The 26,250-nt window shown below is 63.3% G+C and overlaps 1 protein-coding gene and 1 long non-coding RNA gene across 2 annotated transcripts; both read left to right on the forward strand.

Moving 5' to 3' along the window:
- The first annotated feature begins 12,085 nt into the window (after window positions 1-12,085).
- LOC133762783 (uncharacterized) lies at window positions 12,086-24,162 on the forward strand. Its single transcript, XR_009866351.1, has 4 exons — window positions 12,086-12,191; window positions 14,745-14,927; window positions 23,282-23,425; window positions 23,928-24,162. It is a non-coding gene; the product is annotated as an uncharacterized LOC133762783 (long non-coding RNA).
- A 401-nt stretch (window positions 24,163-24,563) lies between these two features.
- C7H11orf24 (chromosome 7 C11orf24 homolog) lies at window positions 24,564-25,799 on the forward strand (the record flags this gene model as incomplete). Its single annotated transcript, XM_062195668.1, is given in 2 exon segments — window positions 24,564-24,914; window positions 24,917-25,799. Coding segments are annotated over 2 exon segments (477 nt in total), but the record flags the coding sequence as incomplete, so codon positions are not given.
- Between the last annotated feature and the right edge of the window lie 451 nt (window positions 25,800-26,250).

Here is a 26,250-nt window from a genome sequence, read left to right on the forward strand (position 1 = left end):
GGACCGAGGCCCCCGAGCGAGCGGGAGGCGGCGCTGGAGCCCGCGTCCCTTCTGCGCCCACGCGGGACCGAGGGCCCCGAGCGAGCGGGAGGCGGCGCTGGAGCCCGCGTCCCTTCTGCGCCCACGCCGCCCTCTGCGGGGCCTCGGCCTGCAGGGCGCCGCGCGGCCACACGGGGGCAGCCGCCGCCCGCCGTGTGCGGGAGTCCACGGTCTCCGCGGTCCCGGGCGGGGTGGCCGAGGGAGGCCGGTGCCGTCTGGGTGGGAGGGGAGGCCGCGGGGCAGGTTCGGACCCCTCCTGGCTTCCCCCGGGCAGGTGTTGAGCCCGGGGAGACCCCAGGCTGTGCGGTGGCTGAGCTGGGAGCAGCAGGCACAGAGAGGCCCGGTCTGGCTCAGCCCCTGTGGCTGGGGTGCCAAGTCCTGGCAGGCGCCCCCCCACCCCCGCCATGCCGGGTGGACAGGTCAAGTCCCAGCCCTGGGCTGGAGTCTCCATGGCGGCCACCCCGTGTCCGACGTCATATCCCTGCCCCGACTCCCGATTCCAGCTGGCCCTTGCCATGGGAGCTGTCGCTGCCTCTCTCTCTCCCTCTCTCCTCTCTTTGTCTCTCTTTTCTCTCTCTCTCTCTCTCTCTCTCTCTCTCTCTCTCTCTCTCTTCTCTCTCTCTTCTCTCTCTCTCTCTCTCTCTCTCTCTCCTCTCTCTCTCTCTCTTATGTCTCTCTCTCTTCTCTCTCTCTCTTTCTCTCTCTCTCTCTCTCTCTCTCCTTCTCAAATTAAAAAAGAAAGGGGGCCGGCGCTGTGGTGCAGTGGGTTCAGCCGGCACCTGTGACACCGGCACCCCATATGAGCACCGGTTCAAGTCCCAGCCGCTTCACTTGGGATCCAGCTCCCTGCTAATGGTCCTGGGAAAGCAGCCGAGGACAGCCCGAGTGCTTGGCCCCTGCGCCCACGGGGGAGACCCGGATGCAGTGGAGTGCGAGGCTCCTGGGGAGTGAACCAGCAGACGGAAGATAACTCCTGCTCCGTCTGTAACTCTGCCTTTCAAATAAATAAAATGAGAATTCGAGCAAGGACAGGGAACAAACTCGCTGTGCTCCGCGGCTGAGGTCCAGCTCCGGCTGGTGGTGTCGCCAACGCTGACACACAACTGAGGGCTGGGACCTCTGTCTCTGGCCCTCTGGGACGCCGACAGGCGGAAGCCCTGGGAGGGGGTGGCGTGACTGCAGGGACATCTCCAGGGCAGTTAGCAAGAAGATGTCCACGCTCCTGAGCGTACGGTGTTCGCGGGGCAGCGGCAGGCTGAGCCCCAGCTTTGGAGGACTGAGCTCTGGCGTACCAGGCAGTACTCGGTGAGCCAGGCACTGCGGCTCTGTGGGCACTCCAGAAAGTGTGAGGAAAGGGGATGAGGGACCGGTTTATTTTGGTGCAGGAAAAAAAATCGAAATCCATGCTTATGAGAACTTTCAAGTTCATGGAAAATGCACATTATCAAAGCACTGTGTATAAGTTTCCAATTTTTTTTTTTTGACAGGCAGAGTGGATAGTGAGAGAGAGAGACAGAGAGAAAGGTCTTCCTTTTGCTGTTGGTTCACCCTCCAATGGCCGTTGCGGCTGGCGCATCGTGCTGATCCGATGGCAGGAGCCAGGTGCTTCTCCTGGTCTCCCATGCAGGTGACCAGGCCCAAGCACTTGGGCCATCCTCCACTGCCTTCCCGGGCCACAGCAGAAAGCTGGCCTGGAAGAGGGGCAACCGGGACAGAATCCGGCGCCCCAACCGGGACTAGAACCCGGTGTGCCGGCGCCGCAAGGCGGAGGATTAGCCTGTTAAGCCACAGCGCCGGCCCAAATATTTTTCACATCAGAGTAAGCTTAACTTTTTTTTTAAAGATTTATTTATTTTCCGGCGCCGCAGCTCAACAGGCTAATCCTCCGCCTAGCGGCGCCGGCACACCAGGTTCTAGTCCCAGTTGGGGTGCCGGATTCTGTCCCGGTTGCCCCTCTTCCAGTCCAGCTCTCTGCTGTGGCCTGGGAGGGCAGTGGAGGATGGCCCAAGTGCTTGGGCCCTGCACCCGCATGGGAGACCAGGAGAAGCACCTGGCTCCTGGCTTGGATCAGCGCGGTGCGCCGGCCGTAACGGCCATTTGGGGGGTGAACCAACGGAAAAGGAAGACCTTTCTCTCTGTCTCTCTTTCACTGTCTAACTCTGCCTGTCAAAAAAAAAAAAAAAAAGATTTATTGTGTTTATTGGAATGGCAGCCACCATCAACGCGTGGTTCTTATCCCACAATGCTCCGTGCATCCTCCTCTCCGCAGGAGTAGATGGGAGGCCACCAGGCAGCCACGTTCTGTCCTGATTCGGTGCCTTCTTTTTGCTGCCTGATCTTACGAAAGCATTAGGGACGCACAACAGTGTAAAAACGGGGGCTGGTGTTACAGCAGCTTAGCGGGTGAACCACCACCTGTGACACCAGCATCCCATACGAGCTCCGGTCCCAGCCCGGCTGCTCCACTTCCCACCCAGCTCCCTGCGGATGGCCTGGGAAAGCAGTGGAAGACGGTCCAGGTGTGTGGGGTCCTGCACCCCATGGGAGACCAGTAGAAGCACCTGGCTCCTGGCTTCGGATCAGCGCAGCGCGCCTTCCGCAGCGGCCATGGAGGGGGGGGGGGTGAACCAATGGCAAAGGAAGACCTTTCTCTCTGTCCCTCTCTCTCACTGTCCACTCTGCTTGTCAAAAAAAAAAAAAAAGACGGGATCGACAGGACATCATTTCTAAAAGCCTCAGGTCTTGGACTGGAGGGAGAACACGTGGACAACAGCTGCCGTTTCACTGTGACCGTTTCGTTCCGCCGTCTCCGTGGATGCTGGCGTCCTCTCAAGTTGCTTCTCCAAGGCTTCTCGATGCAGCAACAGTTTTACAGCGTCCCGCCCGGCTGTCCAGCAATTTCTTATAAAACTTATTCCCAAGTATTCTGCGTGTTTTCTGGGTGTTTGCTAATGAATACTTTTTCATTTTTCAGATTCCTAAGTGGTTGCAATTTGCATATAGAACATCTTCTGAAATTTTTATCACTTTGAAAATAGCCTTTCTTTTGTGTGTGTGTTTTTTTAAGTTTCTATTTTGAGACAATTTTGACTTACAGAAGATTTTCAAAAATAGCTCCGAGAGTTCCTGTTTCCCTGCTCTGTTAGCCTCTTACGTAACCGCAGCACAATTGTCAAAACCAAGGAACCAACCTTGGCACCGGCTGCTGACTGAGCTAGCCAGCCCAGGGTTGCAGTGACCCCCCCTCCCGTGTCCGAGGCCACCCTGCCCCTTCAGCCCGCGGCAGTTCTCCGCCTTTCCTTGTTTGCCACTTTTCCACCCACTCTTTAAAAGGTTTATTTATTTATTTGAGAGGCAGAGTTACAGAGAGGAAGAGGCAGAGACAGAGAGAGGTCTTCCATCCGCTGGTTCACTCCCCAATTGGCCGCAACAGCCAGGAGCCAGGAGCTTCCTTTGAGTCTCCCACGCGGGTGCAGGGGCTCAAGCACTTGGGCCATCTTCTACTGCTTTCCCAGGCCATAGCAGAGAGCTGGATCATTAGAGGAGCGGTCAGAACTTAACCCAACACCCATAAGGGGTGCTGGTGCGGCAGGTTGGGGCTTTACCCGCTATGCCACAGCGCCAGCCCCACCCCCCAAACTTTTAACTCTAGGATAACCCCACAGTCTGCAGCTGGCAGCCCCTTGCCCACCGAGGATCCTGGCGGGGCCCCACCCAGCAGGATATGGGAGTTCTGTTTCACCAAATCCTGGGTCAGACTTTGTAATTTTTTTTTTTTTTTTTTTTTTTTTTTTGGACAGGCAGAGTGGACAGTGAGAGAGAGAGAGACAGAGAGAAAGGTCTTCCTTTTTTCCATTGGTTCACCCCCCAATGGCCGCTACGGCCAGCGCACCATGCTGATCCGAAGCCAGGAGCCAGGTGCTTCTCCTGGTCTCCCATATGGGTGCAGGGCCCAAGCACTTGGGCCATCCTCCACTGCACTCCCGGGCCACAGCAGAGAGCTGGCCTGGAAGAGAGGCAACCAGGACAGAATCTGGCGCCCCGACTGGGACTAGAACCTGGTGTGCCGGCGCCGCAGGCGGAGGATTAGCCTATTAAGCCATGGCTCCAACCCAGACTTTGTATTTTTAAAGATCTATTTATTTGGGGGCCGGCGCTGTGGCGGAGCGGGTAAAGCCGCCACCTGCAATGCCTGCATCCCATTTGGGCGCCGGTTCGAGTTCCAGCTGCTCCACTTCTGATCCAGCTCTCTGCTACTTTTTTTAAAGATTTATTTATTTGAAAGGCAGAGGGACAGAGAGAGAAGAAAAAGCAGAGAAAGAGAGAGAGAGATGAGAGAGAGAGCGAGAGAGAGGGAGAGAGAGAGAGATGAGAGAGAGAGCGAGAGAGAGGGAGAGAGAGAGAGATGAGAGAGAGAGCGAGAGAGATGGAGCTTCCCTTCTACTCCCCACATGACCACAATGGCCAGGGCAGGGCCAGACTGAAGGCCGGGGGCCCAAGACTCCACGTGGGTCCCCCACATGGGTGCCAGGGACTCCAGCACTTGAGCCATTGCCTGCTGCTTCCCAGGAGGCTCAGCAGGGAGTGGAGTCGGAAGCAGAGCAGCCGGGACTTGAACCACGTCCTAGGGTCCGGGATCCAGGCCTCCCAACGGCAGCTTAACCTGCTGTGCCCAGTGCCACGGCCCCCACGAGGTCTTCGGAAAGCTCACAGAGACGCGAGTCGTGAAAACACAGCACAGATTTCAGTTGTTTTGCACTGAAATAAACGCACCTTTTAATTTCATTTTCCACGAATGCATTGAAGAACCCAAATCTGCTTGCAATGACCGTGGGCGATTCCTGGACGATGAATGGGTGTCTTTCTGGCAGCTAGGAGATGGCTGATGGTCGGTGCCCCCTAGATAGCTTCGGGCAGGGGGTCCGGTGACCCGGATCACTGAGGCGTGACGAGAAGTGGGGCCCTTCCCGCCTTCCCCTCCCCCACCTGCACGGAAGGCGAAGGAGGGGGGATGGAGCTGATCACCAGCAGTGGATGATTTAATCCATTGTGTCTGGAAACCTAACAATATGGTATTCTGGAGAGAGCTCCCAGGCTGGGGACCATGTCCCCGGGGCCGGAGCCGGCACACGCCAACCCCACGGGCGGAAGCTCGGTCACTCGGGACCCCTCCTGGCCTTTGCCTGGGTCCCGCTTCATCCGCTGTTCCTCTGTGTCCTTTGTCACAAGCTGGGGAAGCCGGGCCCCGTGTCTGCCTCAGCTCCCAGCAGCCTTCCAGCTTGTGAGGGGCAGCGGTGGCAAGGGTGGGGACCTGGGGGCCTTGCCTCGGACGAGGGGGGCGCCCTTGCGGTCCGCCCGGGCTGTAGGCAGTGAATGGAACTGCAGGCCACTTGGGTGGTGCTGGGTGGAAAACCCACAGCTTCGGTGGCAGAGTCGTGAGCAGAGGTACAAGTTCCTTTACCAGTTGTTGGCAATTTTTTCAAAAAGATTTATTTATCTATTTGAAAGAGTCAGAGAGAGGTCTTCCATCCGCTGGTCCACTTCCCAAATGGCCACAACGACCAAGGCTGGTCCAGGGCCCCCCAGGTGGGTGCAGGGGCCCCAGCACCTGGGTCATCCTTGCTGCTTTCCCAGGCCACAGCAGAGAGCTGGATTGGAAGTGGAGCAGCCGGGACTCGAACCGGCACCATATGGGATGCCGGCGCTGCAGATGGCAGCTTAACCCACTAAGCCAAGCACTGGCCCCGAGTTTTTGGCAGTTATAAATAAAGATGCTATCGACGTTTGCATGCATTCCCTGTGGACTTCGGTTTCCATCTCTCCTGGGTAAATGGCTGGGCGTGGCACTGCGGGTGGGGTCAGCTACCCTCATCAGCCAAACGGCCCAAGTGGCCGCCTCGCCTGGCGTTCCCATGGCAGTGTGCGGGAACCAAGGAGCTCTGGCCTCCACGGACACCTGCTGCTTTCCTCTGGGGCCTGGGAGGGGGACTCAGGGGCCCCCGGCGTGGTCCTAGCTGAGCACCGATTACACAGGGAATCCGGTTCCTGAAGGCACCCGGCCGTGGGCCTCAATGTGCACTCTTCCCTGTGTATCTGTATCCTCAACAAACCCACGTCCGCCACCTGCACACCTCCACTACACTGTGAGTTCGCTGAAATAAGACACATCGACCTGGCCCCTCGGACGCCGGGGACGATGCCCTCCTCCGCGTCCCAGGGCCTGGGTTTGAGTCTCAGCTCTGGGTGCCTGTCCCGGCTTCCTGCTAACGCTGATTCTGGGAGGCAGAGGGAATGCCTCCAGTAACAGCTCCTGCCACCGGCATGGGGCATCCGGGTTAAGTTCCAGGCTCCCGGCTCTACCCAGGCCCCGCTCCAGCCACTGGAGCCATCTGGGGTGAAAACAGTGCATGGGGGCCGGCGCTGTGGCGTAGCCGGTGAAGCCGCCACGGGCAGTGCCAGCATCCCATATGGGCACCATTCTAGTCTCAGCTGCTCCACTTCTGATCCAGCTCCCTGCTCTGGCCTGGCAAAGCAGTAGAAGATGGCCCAAGTCCTTGGGCCCCTGCACCCACATGGGAGACCCAGAAGAAGCTCCTGGCTCCTGGCTTCAGATCAGCACAGCTCCAGCCATTGCAGCCATCTGGGGAGTGAACCAGCAGATGGAAGATCTCTCTGTCTCTGTCTCTGCCTCTCTTTAACTCTGCCTTTCAAATAAATAAAATAGACCTCAGGCCGGCGCCGCGGCTCAATAGGCTAATCCTCCGCCTAGCGGCGCCGGCACACTGGGTTCTAGTCCCGGTCGGGGCACCGATCCTGTCCCGGTTGCCCCTCTTCCAGGCCAGCTCTCTGCTGTGGCCAGGGAGTGCAGTGGAGGATGGCCCAAGCCCTTGGGCCCTGCACCCCATGGGAGACCAGGATAAACACCTGGCTCCTGCCATCGGATCAGTGCGGTGCGCCGGCCGCAGCGCGCTACCGCGGCGGCCATTGGAGGGTGAACCAACGGCAAAAGGAAGATCTTTCTCTCTGTCTCTCTCTCTGTCCACTCTGCCTATCAAAAAAAAAAAAAAAAAAAAAAAGACCTCAAAAAAAAAAAAAAAAAAGAAAAGAAAAGAAAAAGGAATTCGTAAGGCTGAGATTATTTAAAAAAAAAAAGTGTATGGGCCTGCGCTGCGGCTCACTAGGCTAATCCTCCGCCTTGCGGCGCCGGCACACCGTGTTCTAGTCCCGGTCGGGGCACCGATCCTGTCCCGGTTGCCCCTCTTCCAGGCCAGCTCTCTGCTGTGGCCAGGGAGTGCAGTGGAGGATGGCCCAAGTGCTTGGGCCCTGCACCCCATGGGAGACCAGGAGAAGCACCTGGCTCCTGCCATCGGATCAGCGCGGTGCACCGGCCGCAGCGCGCCTACCACGGCGGCCATTGGAGGGTGAACACAATGGCAAAAAGGAAGACCTTTCTCTCTGTCTCTCTCTCACTGTCTACTCTGCCTGTCAAAAAAAAAAAAAAAAAGTGTATGAAAGCTCTGTCTCTCTCTCCATTTCAAATAAAAACATGCATTTTTAAGAATTGAAATTAAAAAATAAACTCCGTGTGAGTGCCTAGCAGCCTGGGTTCATAATCCTGAATATTGTTTGTCAAGGGCCTGTGTTGTGCCTCTTAGGTAGGAAGTCAGATGAGCTTATGTGTGTGTGACAAAGGCCTGAGGAGTTGACATCCAGGTCCAGCGTGTGCATCTCAAAGTCACCCCAACAACCTGCCAGGTGGGGGTCCCGCCCCTTCTGCCTGACAACCAGGGGCAGCCCAGTACCTGCACGTCAAACGCCCGCCCCTTCTACCCGATAACCACCCTTCCTCTAGGGCCGGGCGAGGCCAGCCAGGCTTCGCCCATCTGATAACTTCAGGGGAAAAACTCAGATGGGAATTTTTCGTATTTACATCCAAAAAGCCCTTTGTTCCAGGAGGAGCAGAGGTGGGGAGGCAAGACCCATCTCCTTAAAAACCCCCGGCCTGAACCGAACTGCGCGCTCAGCCCTCTGCCTCTCTGCTGACTGCCCGCCTGGCCTGCCCAGGTGTACTCTCCCCACTCACCCATGTAACCTCGCTCTCCCCCAGTCTGAGCGACTGGGCGCTCTCTCAGGTCTGTCTGGAGAGGCGCCCATCCGTTCTTACAGATGTCCCTGCCCTAATAAACTTGCTATTTGCTTTCCACTTACTGTCTCATGCCTGAATTCTTTCTTGCATGAAGACAAGAACCCTTGCATTCTCTGGTAACATGCCCAGTGGGTTAAGCCTGCTACATCCCATGTCAGAGCTCCCAGTTTGAGTCCCAGCTGCTCCACTTCTGATCCAGCTCCCTGCTAATGCGCCTGGGAAAGCAGTGGAGGATGGCCCAAGTGTTTGGGCCCCTGCACCCACTGAGGGACCTGGATGGAGCTCCAGGCTCCTGACTTCAGCTCTGCCCAGTCCCGTCATGGGCACTTGGGGAGTGAACCAGCAGATAGAGGATCTTTCTCACACTATAACTCTGCCTAACAAATAAGTTATTAAAAAGAAATAAATTAATAAAATAATTTACAGCTGTCTGCAGGAAAAACCCAAGGACCGATTTGGTATTCCGAACACCCTGAGCAGGTTAGGAGACCGGTCCAGTGTTGCACACGTAATTCTCCGCCTATCCACATCACAGTGGTCACTTTCTCTCCAGCTTCCCGTAATGTTAATCTTCCATTTTGCGTTCATGGCGTACAAATACCTCCCATACGGACACCAAGACAATAACGAGTAGGCACGAAGGGGCTCTGGGCTCCTCCTGAAAGCCAGCGCCCGGAACCAGAGGGGAAGCAGCCTCCTCCAGGGCAGAGGCGGTGCTGGGCTGAGGGCTCACAGGGCTCCGGCCCTCGGGGACTCTGAGTCATGCGCACCTGCAGAGTCACTGTCCCCAGAGCAGAGTCCTCATGGCTCCTGAGCAAGGCCTGCACGTGCTGCTGCCCCACAATAAGCCCTCCGCACGTCTGTCCTCGCGTATCTTAGTTCTCGTCGCCCTCTGAGCAGGCAGGAACGGTCGCTTCTCCACATCAGCGGCTGACCCTCAGCGTTCAGGATTCTGCAATGCAATCTCACTGATTCGCCAAGGTCACCTGTGGCCCTCGCGTCCGCACTTGTGGGGCTCCTGAGGTCACTCCAGGTGCCCAGGGCAGGGGCAGGTGCACAGGGTGGTGGCGGGGGGGTGCATCCCCTGGTGCACCTGTCCCAGCTGGGGCTCAGCCAAGTGACACTGCCCACCGTCCCGTTTTAGCTCTTTCCACCGTGTGCTTGTGCCACGTTTCTCGCGTTTGTGCTATTGTTGGGTAGGGAGCTGGAAATTAGCTGGTGTGTGTGAGAGAGGCTCGGAAAAGCTGGGAAAGGAATGCAGCAGCCTCCAGAGTGCCCTGGGAACAGCTTCACGGGGGCCCCTGCCTCCCCCACCCCCAGGAAGGCACCCTAGGGGAATCCCCTCTGCCCTGTGCCAAGTGGGCTACAAGTCTGACACACCGAGAGGAATGCTACCTATTTCACACCCAGCAAACCCTCTGCCAGGAGAAGGGGGGGCACAGTGGGGAAGCCCTGGACCTGCCCCCTTCCAAGCCCCCGTCTGCATGTCTGCACGCACACCGCGCACTCCACCCTTCCTGACATGCCCGCCTGGTCTATCCGGGTATTTCAGCTCCCTCGGCTCTTCGCCGAGATGCCCGCCTGACCCGGCAGGTGTACCCCCTCTGAAGCTGTGTAACCTCGCTCACCCCAGCCTGAAGGGCCAGCGCTCCCAGATTCCGTGTGGAGAGGGGCCGTCCGTTCTGCTGGACGCCCCGCCCCACTGAGCCTCGCTGCTTTGCTTGCCTCTCCCCTGCCTCTCCAAACTCCTCCTCGCGTGAGCACCTCTACAGCTCCCATCTCCGCTAGCGCCGTCTTTGGGGATGCGTGGGGAGCCTGTGCCTTCTGGAGAACACACTCCCATCAGCCGAGCGTCACGTGGCCACAGAGCACTGGCCACACCCAGCAGCACTGGGTGGCAATGAGGCAGCCGAAGCATCAGGATACAAGGCTCTGTGCTGATCGGCTGATCGGAGTGGCCAGGGCTCAGAGCCGAACCCCACGTTTCCCTTGGGGGGAGCGGTGAGTGTGAGGCCTTGTCGGCTGTCACTTGGCTACACGGGGAGGAAGTGGGGTGCAGACCAGGCAGTGTTGCCCCAGAGCCTCACTCCGGAACTGGCGCCCGGGGCGGCTGCCCTACACACGGTACCGTGACTCACGCCGTGAGCGGGTTTATTTCTGCACCCGAGACAACAGCCCAGGCCGGAAGTCTGCCCGCCCCCCCAGACGCGGCTGCCCGGTGCTGCTCTTCCCAACACCGCACACATGCAGCTCTGCAGCTCCGGGGCTGAGCCATCAACCCAGAGGTGCTGCCTGGCCACGGGGGACAGTGGGCTCCCGTGTGCGGGCCCAGCCTGCCCAGGTACTTCCGTCGTGGGCAGCACCTTTTCTGGCTGGCACTCAAGACCAGGGTCAGTCGGCTGCAGCGCCTCCACGCCGTGGCCTCACTGCCCCAGCAAAGCCTCCTCTGCCTCAGCGGGCGCTCAGAGGGCCAGCTGCCCCTGCCCTCGGTGGGGGGGGGGCGCTCACCTTCCAGGTTCAGCCCCAGCAGGAAGAAGCTGGGCCCCCCAACCCGTTTGACCAAATGAAACCAGAGACTTGGACTGTGACCAGGGCAAGCTTAGGACTACAGTCAGGGGTGGCCGCCTACTCTGTGAGTAAACGCACATTTGGGGAAATCAAGGCACGCGTGGAGCATCGGGGTCTTCACACACCCTCCCCCGGCCGCCGGGAACGTCCCCCACACCGGGTGCAGGAGCCCGGCCTGACAGGCAGCAGGCCAATCACGGCCACCAGGGTGGGGGAAGGAAGGAGACCTCCCCAGCCCGGGCTCAGTCCCCAGGCTCCCGGAGTGGTCACGCGACCGCAGCGCGGCTGGGGCTGAGCCGGGCCGGCTTGGCCACGCGCCGGCCTCCCTCTGGGGGGGCAACGGCAGGGGCCAGGCTGCTTGCTTGGCGGGGCCCAAGCCTAGACTGCGCACGACTCGTCGGATCGAGGCCCACGAGTTCCCGCACAGCTAACACGGGCCCTCACCCTTACCGCTCACTTAACCTAGCCAGTCAATCTTAAAATGTTTTTAAAGATTTAGGCAGAGTTACAGAGAGAGGTCTTCCATCTCCTGGTTCACTCCTCAGATGGCCACAACGGCCAGGACTGGGGCCAGGCCGATGCCAGGGGCTTCATCCGGGTCTCCTACGGGGGTACAGGGGCCACAGCACTTGGGCCATCTTCTACTGCTTTCCCAGGCCACAGCAGGGAGCTGGACCCCCAGTGGGGCAGCCGGGACTCGAACCTGCGCCGCAGGCAGTGGTGTGACCCCCTGCAGCACAGCGCAGCCCCTGGAGTTCGTCCCTACCATGGATCTGCAGGCTGGGGGAGGCGGACAGGGGCGTCCAGGGTGGGGGCTGGGCTGAGGCCCCACAGCACTGCGCCTGCCACTCGGCCCACGCACCGCCTCTGCCCGCGCCCCTGCAGCGGGTGGGCGGGGTCCCGGCGCTGGGAAGCCGCAGGGGCGCGGCCCTGGCTCCAGGCCCTACACCTCCCCTCCGCTCCCCTCCAAGTCCCAGGGGTGGCCCCAAAGCGACAGAGCACCCAGTGACCGTTCCGCCGTCTCTAGGGCTCCGCACGCAGACTGGGAGCGTCTGGGGCTCACGCTGCCCACTTCCCCAGGCTTCCGGGACCCCCAAACTGCAGGGCACACCAGGGCAGCCCCCCTCGAACCACGCACTTCCGCAAGAAACCAGCCAGAAATAGCCCCTTCCGGCCAAGTCGGCGCCCCGGCCCTCCCCTGTGGGCGGGGCCCGGGCACAGCCACGCCCCTCGCTTCCGCCTCGCGTCCCCGCGCCAGGCACCGCCGCGGCCCGCCCTCCCATGACGTCACTTCCGGGGCGGCCCCCCGGGCGGGGCCCGCGCGGGCGCCGCTGTCCCGAGCTGTCTTGGCCCGGCTGGCGGCCACGTCCTCGCGCCGGGCAGCGGGCGCTCCCCGCCGTCCGAGGGCGCCGGGCCGCCGCGGGGCTGCCGCGCCTGGGTAAGGGGCTCGCGCTGCCGCCCAGGGGGCTGCCTGGACCGGCCCGGGGCTGGGCGACGGAGTGGGGGCCGGGGAAGCCTGCGGGGGCGGGGGGAGGATGAATGGGGGTCGCGGGGGCGGGGCGGAGTGGGCCGAGGCCCCCCGAGCGTGGGGTCCGGCGAGCGTGGCCCTCAGAGGAGCGGCCCCCTGGGCGAGCCGGGCCTCCTGCGGACCCTGCCCGGCACCTCTGCCTGCACCTGCCGGCCTCCGCGGGCGCCCACACGGCTCAGGTAGACACCGCCGCCTTTAGGACGCGTGCGTGTGCCCCTGACCGGCCGGTGGACAGAGCAGAGTCACAGCACCCCGGTGGCCGCGGGCGCTGCAGGTCGCGCTCTGCCACATGGACACATCCTTTGGACCGCGGGGCAGTGTCTGTGTACATAGAACTATGTTCCTTGGGCTTCTGCCACCAAGGTCCAGCCAGGTGGCGTGTCAGGGTGGGGTCCCTGTCCCTGGGGAGGCGATCGCGGCTGCTGATAGGCACTGATGGCCTGTGGCCGGGGCTCCGAGCACTGCCACGCCCGGGCACTACTTGGGATGGATTGGGAGAACTCAGCCACGCCAGGATACAGGCATGCGTGCCGGTGGCGCCGTGTGACAGGTTCACACCCGGCCGGAACTCAGGCCGGGACTCGGGGGCCTGGGGCTCTGGGAGGCACTCGAGGCCATGGCCCGGGAGAGGTAGGGAGGTGGACACCCGGGGTCCAGTCTGGGAGGTGCCTCCCCCGGGGTCTCCGGCTGCGTCCCCCGGCAGATCCACCTCCCTGACACCCCTGTCTCCTACTCAGCGTGAGCGTGACTCCCCTGGTTGTCCTGCCTGGCCTCCCTCCCCCGGAAGTCAGGGGGACTCTGTGTAAGGCTCACGGAAGCCCTTGCGGGGTAACTACTGTTGTGAGTCTCGTCGGGTTTAATTATGAGTCAGGGGCGGGCCCAGGGCAGAGCGGTGGTCAGTGTCCAGCGAGGGCCTGCCCCTGGCTCTGCCTGGGGCCGGTTTCTGTTCCCGCACAGTGACCGCCGGAGGTGAGCAGGCGCGGCGTCCAGCCCGGTCCCCTGAGAAGCTGGTGGAGCTCCCGAGACGGCCCCGTGAAAATCTGTGTGTGTGCGCGATTCCCCACGGACACGTGTGTGACTGCCGTGTGGGCCTGTGTGGTGTGGGGCGTGTGCGTGCCTGCAGCCGCGTGGTGCACACGTGTGTGACTGCCGTGTGGGCCTGTGTGGTGTGGGGCGTGTGCGTGCCTGCAGCCGCGTGGTACACACGTGTGTGACTGCCGTGTGGGCCTGTGTGGTGTGGGGCGTGTGCGTGCCTGCAGCCGCGTGGTGCACATGTGTGTGACTGCCGTGTGGGCCTGTGTGGTGTGGGCCTGTGTGGTGTGGGGCGTGTGCGTGCCTGCAGCCGCGTGGTGCACACGTGTGTGACTGCCGTGTGGGCCTGTGTGGTGTGGGGCGTGTGCGTGCCTGCAGCCGCGTGGTGCACACGTGTGTGACTGCCGTGTGGGCCTGTGTGGTGTGGGGCGTGTGTGTGCCTGCAGCCGCGTGGTGCACACGTGTGTGACTGCCGTGTGGGCCTGTGTGGTGTGGGGCGTGTGCGTGCCTGCAGCCACGTGGTGCACACGTGTGTGACTGCCGTGTGGGCCTGTGTGGTGTGGGGCGTGTGCGTGCCTGCAGCCGCGTGGTGCACACGTGTGTGACTGGGCAGCTGCAGGTGTGTGTGTGGCCGTGTGCACGCATGGGCGTTTGTGTCGGGAAGCGGGTCTCTGGGGTCCTGGTGCCTCTCCACCTGCTGACGTCCCCTGTCCTGTGTGGGCGGTGAGGAGCCGTGTCCGTAACCTCCCGAGTGTCCATCAGGTGCCCGTCCGCTGGCGGCCGTCTGTTTCTTTGTGCTGCTCCTGGACTCCTCCAGGGTTTCTGTTGGTTCCTGGGAAATGTGCCTGCTGATACGTCAGTCCTCCTAGTCCGGTCCAGTGTGCAGCAGTGTCCAGTGGGGTCACCGTGCCTTCCGCCCACAGCACAGGGACAAAGTCCCAGCTGTTTTCTCTCAACGTGGGCTTCTTCACAAATGTTTGCTGCAAGTGGAGCCTGCCTCTTTAAAAGACAGCAAGAGCTGTCGTTGTACCTTTCTCACGCAGGTCTGTCCAGGCCACAGGTCTGCTTAAGCAGAAGCGGGATCCTGGCCCGTTTGCTGTGTGCCACCTGCCGTCCCATCGATCCCTGGAGCTCTGTGGGTTCTCAACAGCTGCTGTAGTATTTTGTAGTGAATGAGCCCATGCCTTACAAAACTACCCCGGTTCCTTGGCACGTCCGCGTCGTTGGCGTTTTCCCTCTTGGCACGTCTGTCCGGTTGCTTCCCTAAGGAAATCCCCGCTGTGGAGAAGGCTCCGCCAGCACCATGACCTTGGAAGACGATGTGTGTGGTCATTCCCCGGGACGACGGCCGGCTGACCACCGCTCGGTCCTGCTCCCTCTCCTTGCCATGTCGCTGTTCCTAAGAAGTGTTGCTTCTTCTTCAAACCCCAGATGCACCTGTTTCCAGAGTGGAGCGTCTGCCTTCGTCCTACCTGTGCACGAAGCATGCCATGGCCCGGGGGCGCACCTCCTGCAGAGCCGGACCTCACCTGGCCCGCCCCCAGTGCCCAGCCCGCAGCTCCCCGACGAGGAAGATGGCCCAGCCCAGGAGTGCGCCCTGAGCGGCCGCCTCTGGTGAGTGCCCGGCCCTGCAGCTGGGCCTGCCTGTTTGGGGACGGGCAGAGAGCCTGGAGAGAGTCCGCAGGGGGCTTTGCATGGTGGACAGGTTGAAGGAGGAAGCAAGACACAGCCCAGGCCTTCCGGGGGCCAAGGGGGACCCGGGCCAGGCACTTCCTTCGCGGGGGTCTTTGCCTGTCTATTTGAAAGGCAGAGTGACAGAGCAAGAGTGAGAGAGAGAGATTGCCCAGGCACTGGTGCATTCCCCAGATGCATCAGCAACCAGGCTGGGCCAGGCCAGGCCACAGCCTGGAGCCAGGAGCTCCGGCCGTGTCTCCCGGATGGGTGGCAGGTTCTCAAGTACTCACAACACCATCTGCTGCCTTCCTAGGCGCCATCGGCAGGGAGCTGGATTAGAAACGGCGTAGCTGGGCTTGACCCACGCACCCCGGTATGGGCGTGAGCATCCCATGTGGCTTAATCCACCGAGCCACAGTGCCCGCTCCGCGTCCAGCCTTCTGAGTGGACCCAGTGGGCGGGCCACAGCAGGGCGGGCAGGAGGGCTCTGGGGCCACACGGTCCCTCCGTGCCCTCTTGTGCTTTCCTGACGCCACGCATGTTACTGCAAGAGGTCGTCCAGGCCTGTGTCAAGGGGAGTCCCCTATGCAGGGGGACGCTGCGTCTCCTGCCGTGGGGGATGGAGGAGGAGGCTGCCACCCCGGCTCCCACGGCCAGGAAGGAGATGAACCGGACCCACTCAGTCCCTTGATGGCTTCCTTGCTGCCTTAGCTGGAGCAGCCACCCTGGGCTCGGCTGACAGCTGGAGCGGGGCTGGCCAGCCCTGGTCTGTGGGCCAGAGCCCGCCTGCTGCTGGTCTGTGTGAATCAGGTTTCACTGGGATGCAGCCACGCCCACCCTTACACATCCACCACAGCCTCACCTGTGGCAGAAGGCAGTGGCCACGGCCGTGTACACCACGCCCTCCGGACAGATGTCCGCTGACCCCTGCCCCACGCACGGTGGCGGAGGCTGCATGGGCTGGGTGCACTCGGGAGGCCGGGACCCTGCTTGCCTGTCAGAGGCCTCTTTTTTTTTTCTTTTTTAAGATTTTATTTATTTATTTGAAAGGCAGAGGCAGAGAGAGAGAGAGGTCTTCCATCCACTGGCTCACTCCCCAAATGGCCGCCATGGCCAGAGCTGGGCCGATCCAAAGCCAGGAGCCAGGAGCTTCTTCCAGGTCTCCCACGCAGGTGCAGGGACCCGAGGACTTGGGCCATCTTCTACTGCTTTCCCAGGCCACAGCAGAGAGCTGGATCAGAAGTGGAGCAGCCAGGACTTACACCGGTGCACATATGGGATGCCGGCACTGCAGACGCACCCCCCCTTTCCTGTACTGCACCTCGTTCCTAGGGCGACGGCCCCTGACCTCCGAGTGAGGGATGGGCAGCTGACCTGCACCTCAGCCCCAGTGGCTGCAGAGTGTGGGTGTCCCTGGAACCCTGCAGTGTTCTGGCTGTGGAGTGCGGGTGTCCCCGGGACCCTGCAGTGTTCTGGCTGTGGAGTGCGGGTGTCCCCGGGACCCTGCAGTGTCCTGGCTGTGGAGTGCGGGTGTCCCCGGGACCCTGCAGTGTTCTGGCTGTGGAGTGCGGGTGTCCCCGGGACCCTGCAGTGTTGTCCTGGCTGTGGAGTGCGGGTGTCCCCGGGACCCTGCAGTGTTCTGGCTGTGGAGTGCGGGTGTCCCCGGGACCCTGCAGTGTTCTGGCTGTGCAGTGCGGGTGTCCCCGGGACCTGCAGTGTTCTGGCTGTGGAGTGCGGGTGTCCCCGGGACCCTGCAGTGCTGTCCCGGCTGTGGAGTGCGGGTGTCCCCGGGACCCTGCAGTGTCCTGGCTGTGGAGTGCGGGTGTCCCCGGGACCCTGCAGTGTCCTGGCTGTGGAGTGCGGGTGTCCCCGGGACCTGCAGTGTTCTGGCTGTGGAGTGCGGGTGTCCCCGGGACCCTGCAGTGTCCTGGCTGTGGAGTGCGGGTGTCCCCGGGACCTGCAGTGTTCTGGCTGTGGAGTGCGGGTGTCCCCGGGACCCTGCAGTGTCCTGGCTGTGGAGTGCGGGTGTCCCCGGGACCCTGCAGTGTTCCGGCTGTGGAGTGTGGGTGTCCCCGGGACCTGCAGTGCTGTCCCGGCTGTGGAGTGCGGGTGTCCCCGGGACCCTGCAGTGTTCTGGCTGTGGAGTGCGTGTGTCCCCGGGACCCTGCAGTGTTCTGGCTGTGGAGTGCGGGTGTCCCCGGGACCCTGCAGTGTTCTGGCTGTGGAGTGTGGGTGTCCCCGGGACCCTGCAGTGTCCCGGCTGTGGAGTGCGGGTGTCCCCGGGACCCTGCAGTGTTCTGGCTGTGGAGTGCGGGTGTCCCCGGGACCTGCAGTGCTGTCCCGGCTGTGGAGTGCGGGTGTCCCCGGGACCCTGCAGTGTTCTGGCTGTGGAGTGCGGGTGTCCCCGGGACCCTGCAGTGTTCTGGCTGTGGAGTGTGGGTGTCCCCGGGACCCTGCAGTGTTCTGGCTGTGGAGTGCGGGTGTCCCCGGACCCTGCAGTGTTCTGGCTGTGGAGTGTGGGTGTCCCCGGGACCCTGCAGTGTCCCGGCTGTGGAGTGCGGGTGTCCCCGGGACCCTGCAGTGTCCCGGCTGTGGAGTGCGGGTGTCCCCCGGGACCCTGCAGTGTTGTCCCGGCTGTGGAGTGTGGGTGTCCCCGGGACCCTGCAGTGTTCTGGCTGTGGAGTGCGGGTGTCCCCGGGACCCTGCAGTGTTCTGGCTGTGGAGTGCGGGTGTCCCCGGGACCTGCAGTGCTGTCCCGGCTGTGGAGTGCGGGTGTCCCCGGGACCCTGCAGTGTTCTGGCTGTGGAGTGCGGGTGTCCCCGGGACCTGCAGTGTTCTGGCTGTGGAGTGCGGGTGTCCCCGGGACCTGCAGTGTTCTGGCTGTGGAGTGCGGGTGTCCCCGGGACCCTGCAGTGTTCTGGCTGTGGAGTGCGGGTGTCCCCGGGACCCTGCAGTGTCCTGGCTGTGGAGTGTGGGTGTCCCCGGGACCCTGCAGTGCTGTCCCGGCTGTGGAGTGCGGGTGTCCCCGGGACCCTGCAGTGTTCTGGCTGTGGAGTGTGGGTGTCCCGGGGACCCTGCAGTGTTCTGGCTGTGGAGTGCGGGTGTCCCCGGGACCTGCAGTGTTCTGGCTGTGGAGTGCGGGTGTCCCCGGGACCCTGCAGTGTTCTGGCTGTGGAGTGCGGGTGTCCCCGGGACCCTGCAGTGTTCTGGCTGTGGAGTGTGGGTGTCCCCGGGACCCTGCAGTGTTCTGGCTGTGGAGTGCGGGTGTCCCGGGGACCCTGCAGTGTTCTGGCTGTGGAGTGCGTGTGTCCCCGGGACCCTGCAGTGTCCCGGCTGTGGAGTGCGGGTGTCCCCGGGACCCTGCAGTGTCCTGGCTGTGGAGTGCGTGTGTCCCCGGGACCCTGCAGTGTCCCGGCTGTGGAGTGCGGGTGTCCCCGGGACCCTGCAGTGTCCTGGCTGTGGAGTACGGGTGTCCCCGGGACCCTGCAGTGTTCCGGCTGTGGAGTGCGGGTGTCCCCGGGACCTGCAGTGTTCTGGCTGTGGAGTGCGGGTGTCCCCGGGACCCTGCAGTGTTGTCCCGGCTGTGGAGTGCGGGTGTCCCCGGGACCCTGCAGTGTTCTGGCTGTGGAGTGCGGGTGTCCCCGGGACCCTGCAGTGTTCTGGCTGTGGAGTGCGGGTGTCCCCGGGACCCTGCAGTGTTCCGGCTGTGGAGTGCGGGTGTCCCCGGGACCCTGCAGTGCTGTCCCGGCTGTGGAGTGCGGGTGTCCCCGGGACCCTGCAGTGTTCTGGCTGTGGAGTGCGGGTGTCCCCGGGACCCTGCAGTGCTGTCCCGGCTGTGGAGTGCGGGTGTCCCCGGGACCCTGCAGTGTCCTGGCTGTGGAGTGCGGGTGTCCCCGGGACCTGCAGTGTTCTGGCTGTGGAGTGCGGGTGTCCCCGGGACCCTGCAGTGCTGTCCCGGCTGTGCAGTGCGGGTGTCCCCGGGACCCTGCAGTGTCCTGGCTGTGGAGTGCGGGTGTCCCCGGGACCCTGCAGTGTTCTGGCTGTGGAGTGCGGGTGTCCCCGGGACCCTGCAGTGTTCTGGCTGTGGAGTGTGGGTGTCCCCGGGACCCTGCAGTGTCCCGGCTGTGGAGTGCGGGTGTCCCCGGGACCCTGCAGTGTTCTGGCTGTGGAGTGCGGGTGTCCCCGGGACCCTGCAGTGTTCTGGCTGTGCAGTGCGGGTGTCCCCGGGACCTGCAGTGTCCTGGCTGTGGAGTGCGGGTGTCCCCGGGACCCTGCAGTGTCCTGGCTGTGGAGTGCGGTGTCCCCGGGACCCTGCAGTGTTCTGGCTGTGGAGTGCGGGTGTCCCCGGGACCCTGCAGTGTCCCGGCTGTGGAGTGCGGGTGTCCCCGGGACCCTGCAGTGTCCTGGCTGTGGAGTGCGGGTGTCCCCGGGACCTGCAGTGTTCTGGCTGTGGAGTGCGGGTGTCCCCAGGGACCCTGCAGTGTCCTGGCTGTGGAGTGCGGGTGTCCCCGGGACCTGCAGTGTTCTGGCTGTGGAGTGCGGGTGTCCCCGGGACCCTGCAGTGTCCTGGCTGTGGAGTGCGGGTGTCCCCGGGACCTGCAGTGTTCTGGCTGTGGAGTGCGGGTGTCCCCGGGACCCTGCAGTGTCCTGGCTGTGGAGTGCGGGTGTCCCCGGGACCTGCAGTGTTCTGGCTGTGGAGTGCGGGTGTCCCCGGGACCCTGCAGTGTTCTGGCTGTGGAGTGCGGGTGTCCCCGGGACCTGCAGTGTTCTGGCTGTGGAGTGTGGGTGTCCCCGGGACCTGTAGTGTTCTGGCTGTGCAGTGCGGGTGTCCCCGGGACCCTGCAGTGTCCCGGCTGTGGAGTGTGGGTGTCCCCGGGACCTGTAGTGTTCTGGCTGTGCAGTGCGGGTGTCCCCGGGACCCTGCAGTGTCCCGGCTGTGGAGTGCGGGTGTCCCCGGGACCCTGCAGTGTTCTGGCTGTGGAGTGCGGGTGTCCCCGGGACCCTGCAGTGTTCTGGCTGTGGAGTGCGGGTGTCCCCGGGACCCTGCAGTGTTCTGGCTGTGGAGTGCGGGTGTCCCCGGGACCCTGCAGTGTTCTGGCTGTGGAGTGCGGGTGTCCCCGGGACCCTGCAGTGTCCTGGCTGTGGAGTGCGGGTGTCCCCGGGACCTGCAGTGTCCTGGCTGTGGAGTGCGGGTGTCCCCGGGACCCTGCAGTGTTCTGGCTGTGGAGTGCGGGTGTCCCCGGGACCCTGCAGTGTTCTGGCTGTGGAGTGTGGGTGTCCCCGGGACCTGCAGTGTTCTGGCTGTGGAGTGCGGGTGTCCCCGGGACCTGCAGTGTTCTGGCTGTGCAGTGCGGGTGTCCCCGGGACCCTGCAGTGTTCTGGCTGTGGAGTGCGGGTGTCCCCGGGACCCTGCAGTGTTCTGGCTGTGGAGTGCGGGTGTCCCCGGGACCTGCAGTGTTCTGGCTGTGGAGTGCGGGTGTCCCCGGGACCCTGCAGTGTTCTGGCTGTGGAGTGTGGGTGTCCCCGGGACCCTGCAGTGTCCCGGCTGTGGAGTGCGGGTGTCCCCGGGACCCTGCAGTGTTCTGGCTGTGGAGTGTGGGTGTCCCCGGGACCCTGCAGTGTCCCGGCTGTGGAGTGCGGGTGTCCCCGGGACCCTGCAATGTCCTGGCTGTGGAGTGTGGGTGTCCTCGGGACCCTGTAGTGTTCTGGCTGTGGAGTGCGGGTGTCTCCGGTACCTGCAGTGTTCTGGCTGTGGAGTGCGGGTGTCCCCGGGACCCTGCAGTGTTCTGGCTGTGGAGTGCGGGTGTCCCCGGGACCCTGCAGTGTTCTGGCTGTGGAGTGCGGGTGTCTCCGGTACCTGCAGTGTTCTGGCTGTGGAGTGCGGGTGTCCCCGGGACCCTGCAGTGTTCTGGCTGTGGAGTGCGGGTGTCCCCGGGACCTGCAGTGTTCTGGCTGTGGAGTGCGGGTGTCCCCGGGACCCTGCAGTGTTCTGGCTGTGGAGTGCGGGTGTCCCCGGGACCCTGCAGCGCTGTCCCGGCTGTGGAGTGCGGGTGTCCCCGGGACCCTGCAGTGTTCTGGCTGTGGAGTGCGGGTGTCCCCGGGACCCTGCAGTGTTCTGGCTGTGGAGTGCGGGTGTCCCCTGATCCTCTCCTTTTCATTGTCCTCAGCAGTTTGCTCCAAAACCAAACCAAAGGAGCTGATTGTTCCAAAGACCTGTAGGCCTTCCCGGCGTCCATGTCACCCCTTTGTGTTAGAATGGGGGACCTGGCTCTGCTTCCGGGGCAAATGGGAAAGGGGCCATGGGGACCCTTGCCCTCTCTGGGGCGAAGTCATTCGTTCCCTCAGCCACTCTTCCATTCATTGATTCAGCAGCGCCCTCAGGGGCAGGTGCTATGGTCCCCAGGCGATAGAGACCAGAGACAGAGGGTGCCAGCCCCCTTCCTTGGAGTGGTTAGGGTGGGTGGCAGGTGGTGGGGCTGGGGTGACAGAGCGAGCGGAAACATCTGGACAGGAGAAGACCCTGGGGGCCCTTTGAAGATGAGCAGGGGCACCTAGGCAGCCTGGTGGAGTGTGGGTGGTGAGGGTAGTGGGAGCTGCACAGGGGGCCGGTGTTTGAAGGGCGTGAGTGTTGAGGACCCTCGGGGTGGGAAGGGGTTTCAGCCAATGGAGGCAGCTTAGGGGACACGGGGGTCGTGGCAGCCGTGGCGGGGCGGGTGGATCACAGCCAGGTGTCTCGACTGTGAGTCATTGATGACTTTGGGGACGGACTGATGGGGACCTCAGGGCACTTTCAAGCAGAGACCTGAGGTCAGGTGGCATCCAAAGCCACGCCTTGCTGTGCTGTAGAACGCGGGCGCTTCACGGGAAGGCCTGGCAGAGACCAGTGTCTTGGGGCAAGACTGGGTTGGAAGGCTGTCCGAGGCTGACACACCGTGCACCTGCACAGGGCCGGGCTGTGGCCCCGGGAGGGCTGGGCCTCTTGGGCTGCCCTGTGGGACTCGTGTTGAACATGCTGAGCCAGGCCTGGGGCAGCCCCCAGGACCAGGCGCCAGCTCCCTGTTGCACCCCGTGGTGAGCGACTCCAGCCTGATGCCTACAGAAGGACCTGGCGTGAGTGTGGGGAAGCCTCGTGTCCCGGGCGGCCGGGTCAGGCCCAGTCTGCACCGTCTCCCTGCTGGACACCCAGGCAGCTGCAGCAGGTCCTTCCCGCCTGCCTTCGTGGTCCCTCGCAGCACACCCCTCACTGAGCCCGCCTGGCTCACTGCCCCGGCCAGTCCTGTCTACCCCAGCCACACCCTGCCGAGGTGTCCCGGGGGCTCCAGCCAGAGGACCGACATGCCTCAGCCCCCAAGGCCGGCCCAGTGCCATTCCCCCACCCCACCTCCCAGCAAGGAAGGCACAGCTCCGCCCGGCGCTTGCGCCAGCCTGCGGTGGCCCTCTGTGTCCCCCGCTGGACTGCAGGGCTGCAGGACGAGGGGCTGCTGGTCATCTTCCACCCTCCGTTTACTGCCTGGCGTTCTGAGCACACACCAGTGGACGCTGGGCGGCTGAGAACGGCTGGTGGGCCCAGAGGCCTTTGGCCCAACAGTTAAGCTGCTGCGCGTCTCACGTCAGAGTGCCTGGGTTCCAGTCCCGATTCCAGCTTCCAGCTGTCAGGCGCCCTGGGAGGCGGCAGGTGATGGCTCAAGAGGTTGGGTCCCTGCCACCCCTGTGGAGTCAGCCTGGCCCAGCCCTGGCCACTGTGGGCATTTGGTGAGTGAACCGGCCAGTCTCCACCGTCTCTCCCTGTCTGTCCGTCTCAGCCACTTCTTTTTAAGGGAGCGTGAGGGAAGGGTGACTCGGCAGAGGGGTGGCAGGTGCGCGGCGGCCGGCCACGTGGCACTCCCTGTGTGAAAGGTGACGGCGGCTGTCTGGGGCCTCCCGCAGCCCGTGGAGGAGCCACGGAGGAACTCGGCAGCTCTCGTCCTGGTGCTGAGAGGGTTCTCGCCCCACGGATGCCGCCTCGGCCTGGCGCTCTCTGCGGCTCCCGCTCTGATCTCCGGGCCCCGGGGCTGGGCGTCCGCACGGTTGTCGAGAAGTGCTTCAGACCCATCAAAGGCGAGGCGTGCGACAGGGCGGCTTCCCACGCCTGGCATGTGCTGGCCTGTCTGGGCGCCGGCCATGGGCTGGCCATCCGTGGGCGCCCTGGACCCAGCCGGGGCCCCTGTGCAGCAGGTGCAGTGCTGAGCCTGGGCCTCAGGTGAGCCTCGGTGTGGCTGCCCGGAAGTCTGAGCGCTGTGCTTTCCCGGCCGCAGGTTCCCTGGCTGGGCAGGAGGGAGCCGTCACCAGTCTGAGCAGCCGGCCGGCCCGGCCCGGCCGCAAGATGTGGGCAGCCCTTGTGTTCCTGTGCGTTTCCTCCTTGTCCTTGTCTGAAAGCCGGGTGGCGTCCCCCGAGGCACGTAAGTGAAAAAGCGGGGTGGCTGGGGAACCCCGGCTCCCTGGGTGCTGGGCTGGGCGGGGGCTTCACAGGCCCTGGAGGGGGCGCCCCCGGGGGCCCAGGCCGCCCTGGAGCTGAGCCGCAAAGCCATTCATCCATGCATCCAATACTGAGTTCACCCGAGCCTCGTCCAGTCGCGCACCAGATACTTCAGCGGGCGCTGTCCAGCCCGAGCCCTCCTGCTGCGAACCCCTTCCCAGCGCGGAGCTCTTTACAGCGTGGGCGGAGCTCTTTACAGCGTGGGGGGGGGGGCCGATGTCCTGGGACCCTGGTGTTTCTGGAATTCGCTGCATCCACACCGTGCAGCTCTGGGCTTTCCACAGCTGGGGGGGAGGGGGCAGAGGAGCCCCAGAACCAGGAACGGGGGCTGCCCTGAGGGGCCGTGCGGGCCCACACCTCGCCCTCCTGGGCTCTGGCCGGCCCGTGACTCACACGACTGCATCGTCTCCCGTCTCTGGCTTTAGGGCCCTTCATCCCTCACGGGACGTGGAACAAACTGGTCCAGCGAGATGCATCAGTGGGAACGGCTCCGGGGACCGAGAGTAAAACGCCGGCGCCGGCGCAAACCAGCGCGCTGACGGCGGGGGACTGTGGTGACCGGCCACACCTCCACGGCCATCACGGCAGGGACGACAAACAGCACAACACACACGGCCCCGGCCACTGTGCAGGGGACGACGGGCGGGGGCGGCCTCCCGAGCACCCTCATCGCCCACCTCGGCCGTCCCCCACGACCACCACTGGGCTTCTGCCCCCCAGCACGCCTCGTGCCAGGTGCCAGGCAGCAGCTCTGTGCCAAGAACAGCCACATCGGCAGCACCAGCCACAAGTGCCCACACCACTGCCGTGACCACTGCGGACACAAGCAGTCCCACGGGCACCCCCGGGAACGCCACGGCCAGCCCCGCACCTACCACGAGCCCCCAAGCACAAGGCCCCACTGTGCAGGTGCCAACACACCCACCTGCGGCTAGCACGGTACATGGGCCCACGCCCACCCCCTCGCCCACAACCCCAGAGCCCAACGCCTCTACCCCCTTCCCCTCCCCCTCCCCCCGGGCCCTCCCCCACTGCGGCCTCCACGTCGTCCCCAGCAGTGACCACCACCAAGCCACCAGCTGAGGAAGCCGACCACCAGCTCGGGGCCAGCGCCTTCCACCCACCTGAGCTCCCAGGTGCACACCACATCCCCCACGACACAGCCAGGCCCCGCCTCGCCCACTGGAGCGGCCGGCAGCCTGGGTACTGCCCAGACGCCGGAGCAGGTGGGGACCAGGGCCATGACCGGTTCTGCCTCCACTGGGCTGACGCCCGGTAGCTCAGGGGACTCGCCGACACCAGCCACAGACTCGTGCCCGCCCAGCACCCAGGACCGGTACCTGGTGGTCACCACCAAGGCCCTGAGCCCTTCTCCAGTGAACAGAACCTTCCTGGTGGCGGTGCTCGTGCTGGGGGGGTGACGCTGTTCCTCACAGTCCTGGTTCTGTTCGCCCTGCAAGCCTACGAGAGCTACAGGAAGAAGGACTATACGCAGGTGGACTACCTGATCAACGGCATGTACGCCGACTCGGAGATGTGAGGCCTGGCCCCCGGCCACGCCCGGTGCTTCCAGACCTGGGGTGGAGTCTAGGGATGACGTCAGATATGAGGCCCGGTCCCCCCCCCACGTCCAGTGCTCCCAAACCTGGGGTGGGGTCTAGGGATGACGTCAGATATGAGGCCCGGTCCCCCCGCCACGTCCACTGCTCGCAGACCTGGGGAGTGGTCTAGGAATGATGTCTGATACAAGGCCCCGCCCCCAGCCACGTCCAGTGCTTCCAAACCAGGTGGACTCTAGGAATAACACCAGATACAAGGCCCGGCCCCCGGTCACTCCCAGTGCTCCCAGACCCGGGGGTGGGGTCTAGGGATGATGTCAGATAGGAGTCTGGCCACGCCCAGTGCTTCCAGACCTGGGGTGCGGTCTAGGGGTGACATCATAGCCCGTCCCCCGGCCACGCCCAGTGCTTCCAGACCTGGGGTGCGGTCTAGGGGTGACATCATAGCCCGGCCACGCCCAGTGCTCCCAAACCTGGGGTGGGGTCTAGGGATGACGTCAGATATGAGGCCCGGTCCCCAGCCACATCCAGTGCTTCCAGACCTGGGGTGCGGTCTAGGAATAACGCCAGATGCATAAACACATTTACTTGCTATCAGATTAACTCCCTGATCACAGAAGAGCTGCAGCTTTTTTCATATTTATTTTTGTAAACAGTCGTGGCGCCCGGCACCGTGGGCAGGGCCCTGCCCTTGGCTGTGGTGTGTGGGATCCTGATTAAAGCAGTGGCTGCTCTGTGTCTGCCTGTGTTCGTGTGTCCTGCCCACGGCCACTTACAGTGGGGCCTTTTTCTTTTTAAGGTTTATCTATTTACTTGAAGGGGAAAGGCAGTTGTACAGAGAGAGGGAGAGACAGATCTTCCACCTGCTGGTTCACTTCCCAAATGGCCACAATGGCCAGGGCTGGCCCAGGCTGAAGCCAGGAGTCTAGAACTCCATCCAGCCCTCTCATGTGGGTGCAGGGGCCCAAACACTTGGGCCATCTTCCACTGCCTTCCCAGGCCATAGCAGAGAGCTGGATCAGAAGTGGAGCAGCCGGGACTCGAACCAGCGCCCATATGGGATGGCAGCAGCTTAACCTGCAGTGCCACAATGCCAGCCCCTAGAGTCAGGATTAGAATTTTGTTTTAAAGATTTATTTATTTGAAAGGCAGAGTTACAGAGAGGAAAAGAGAGAGAGAGAAGTCTTTT

This window comes from Lepus europaeus, chromosome 7 (genome assembly GCF_033115175.1).
Source record: "Lepus europaeus isolate LE1 chromosome 7, mLepTim1.pri, whole genome shotgun sequence".
NCBI lineage: Eukaryota > Metazoa > Chordata > Mammalia > Lagomorpha > Leporidae > Lepus > Lepus europaeus.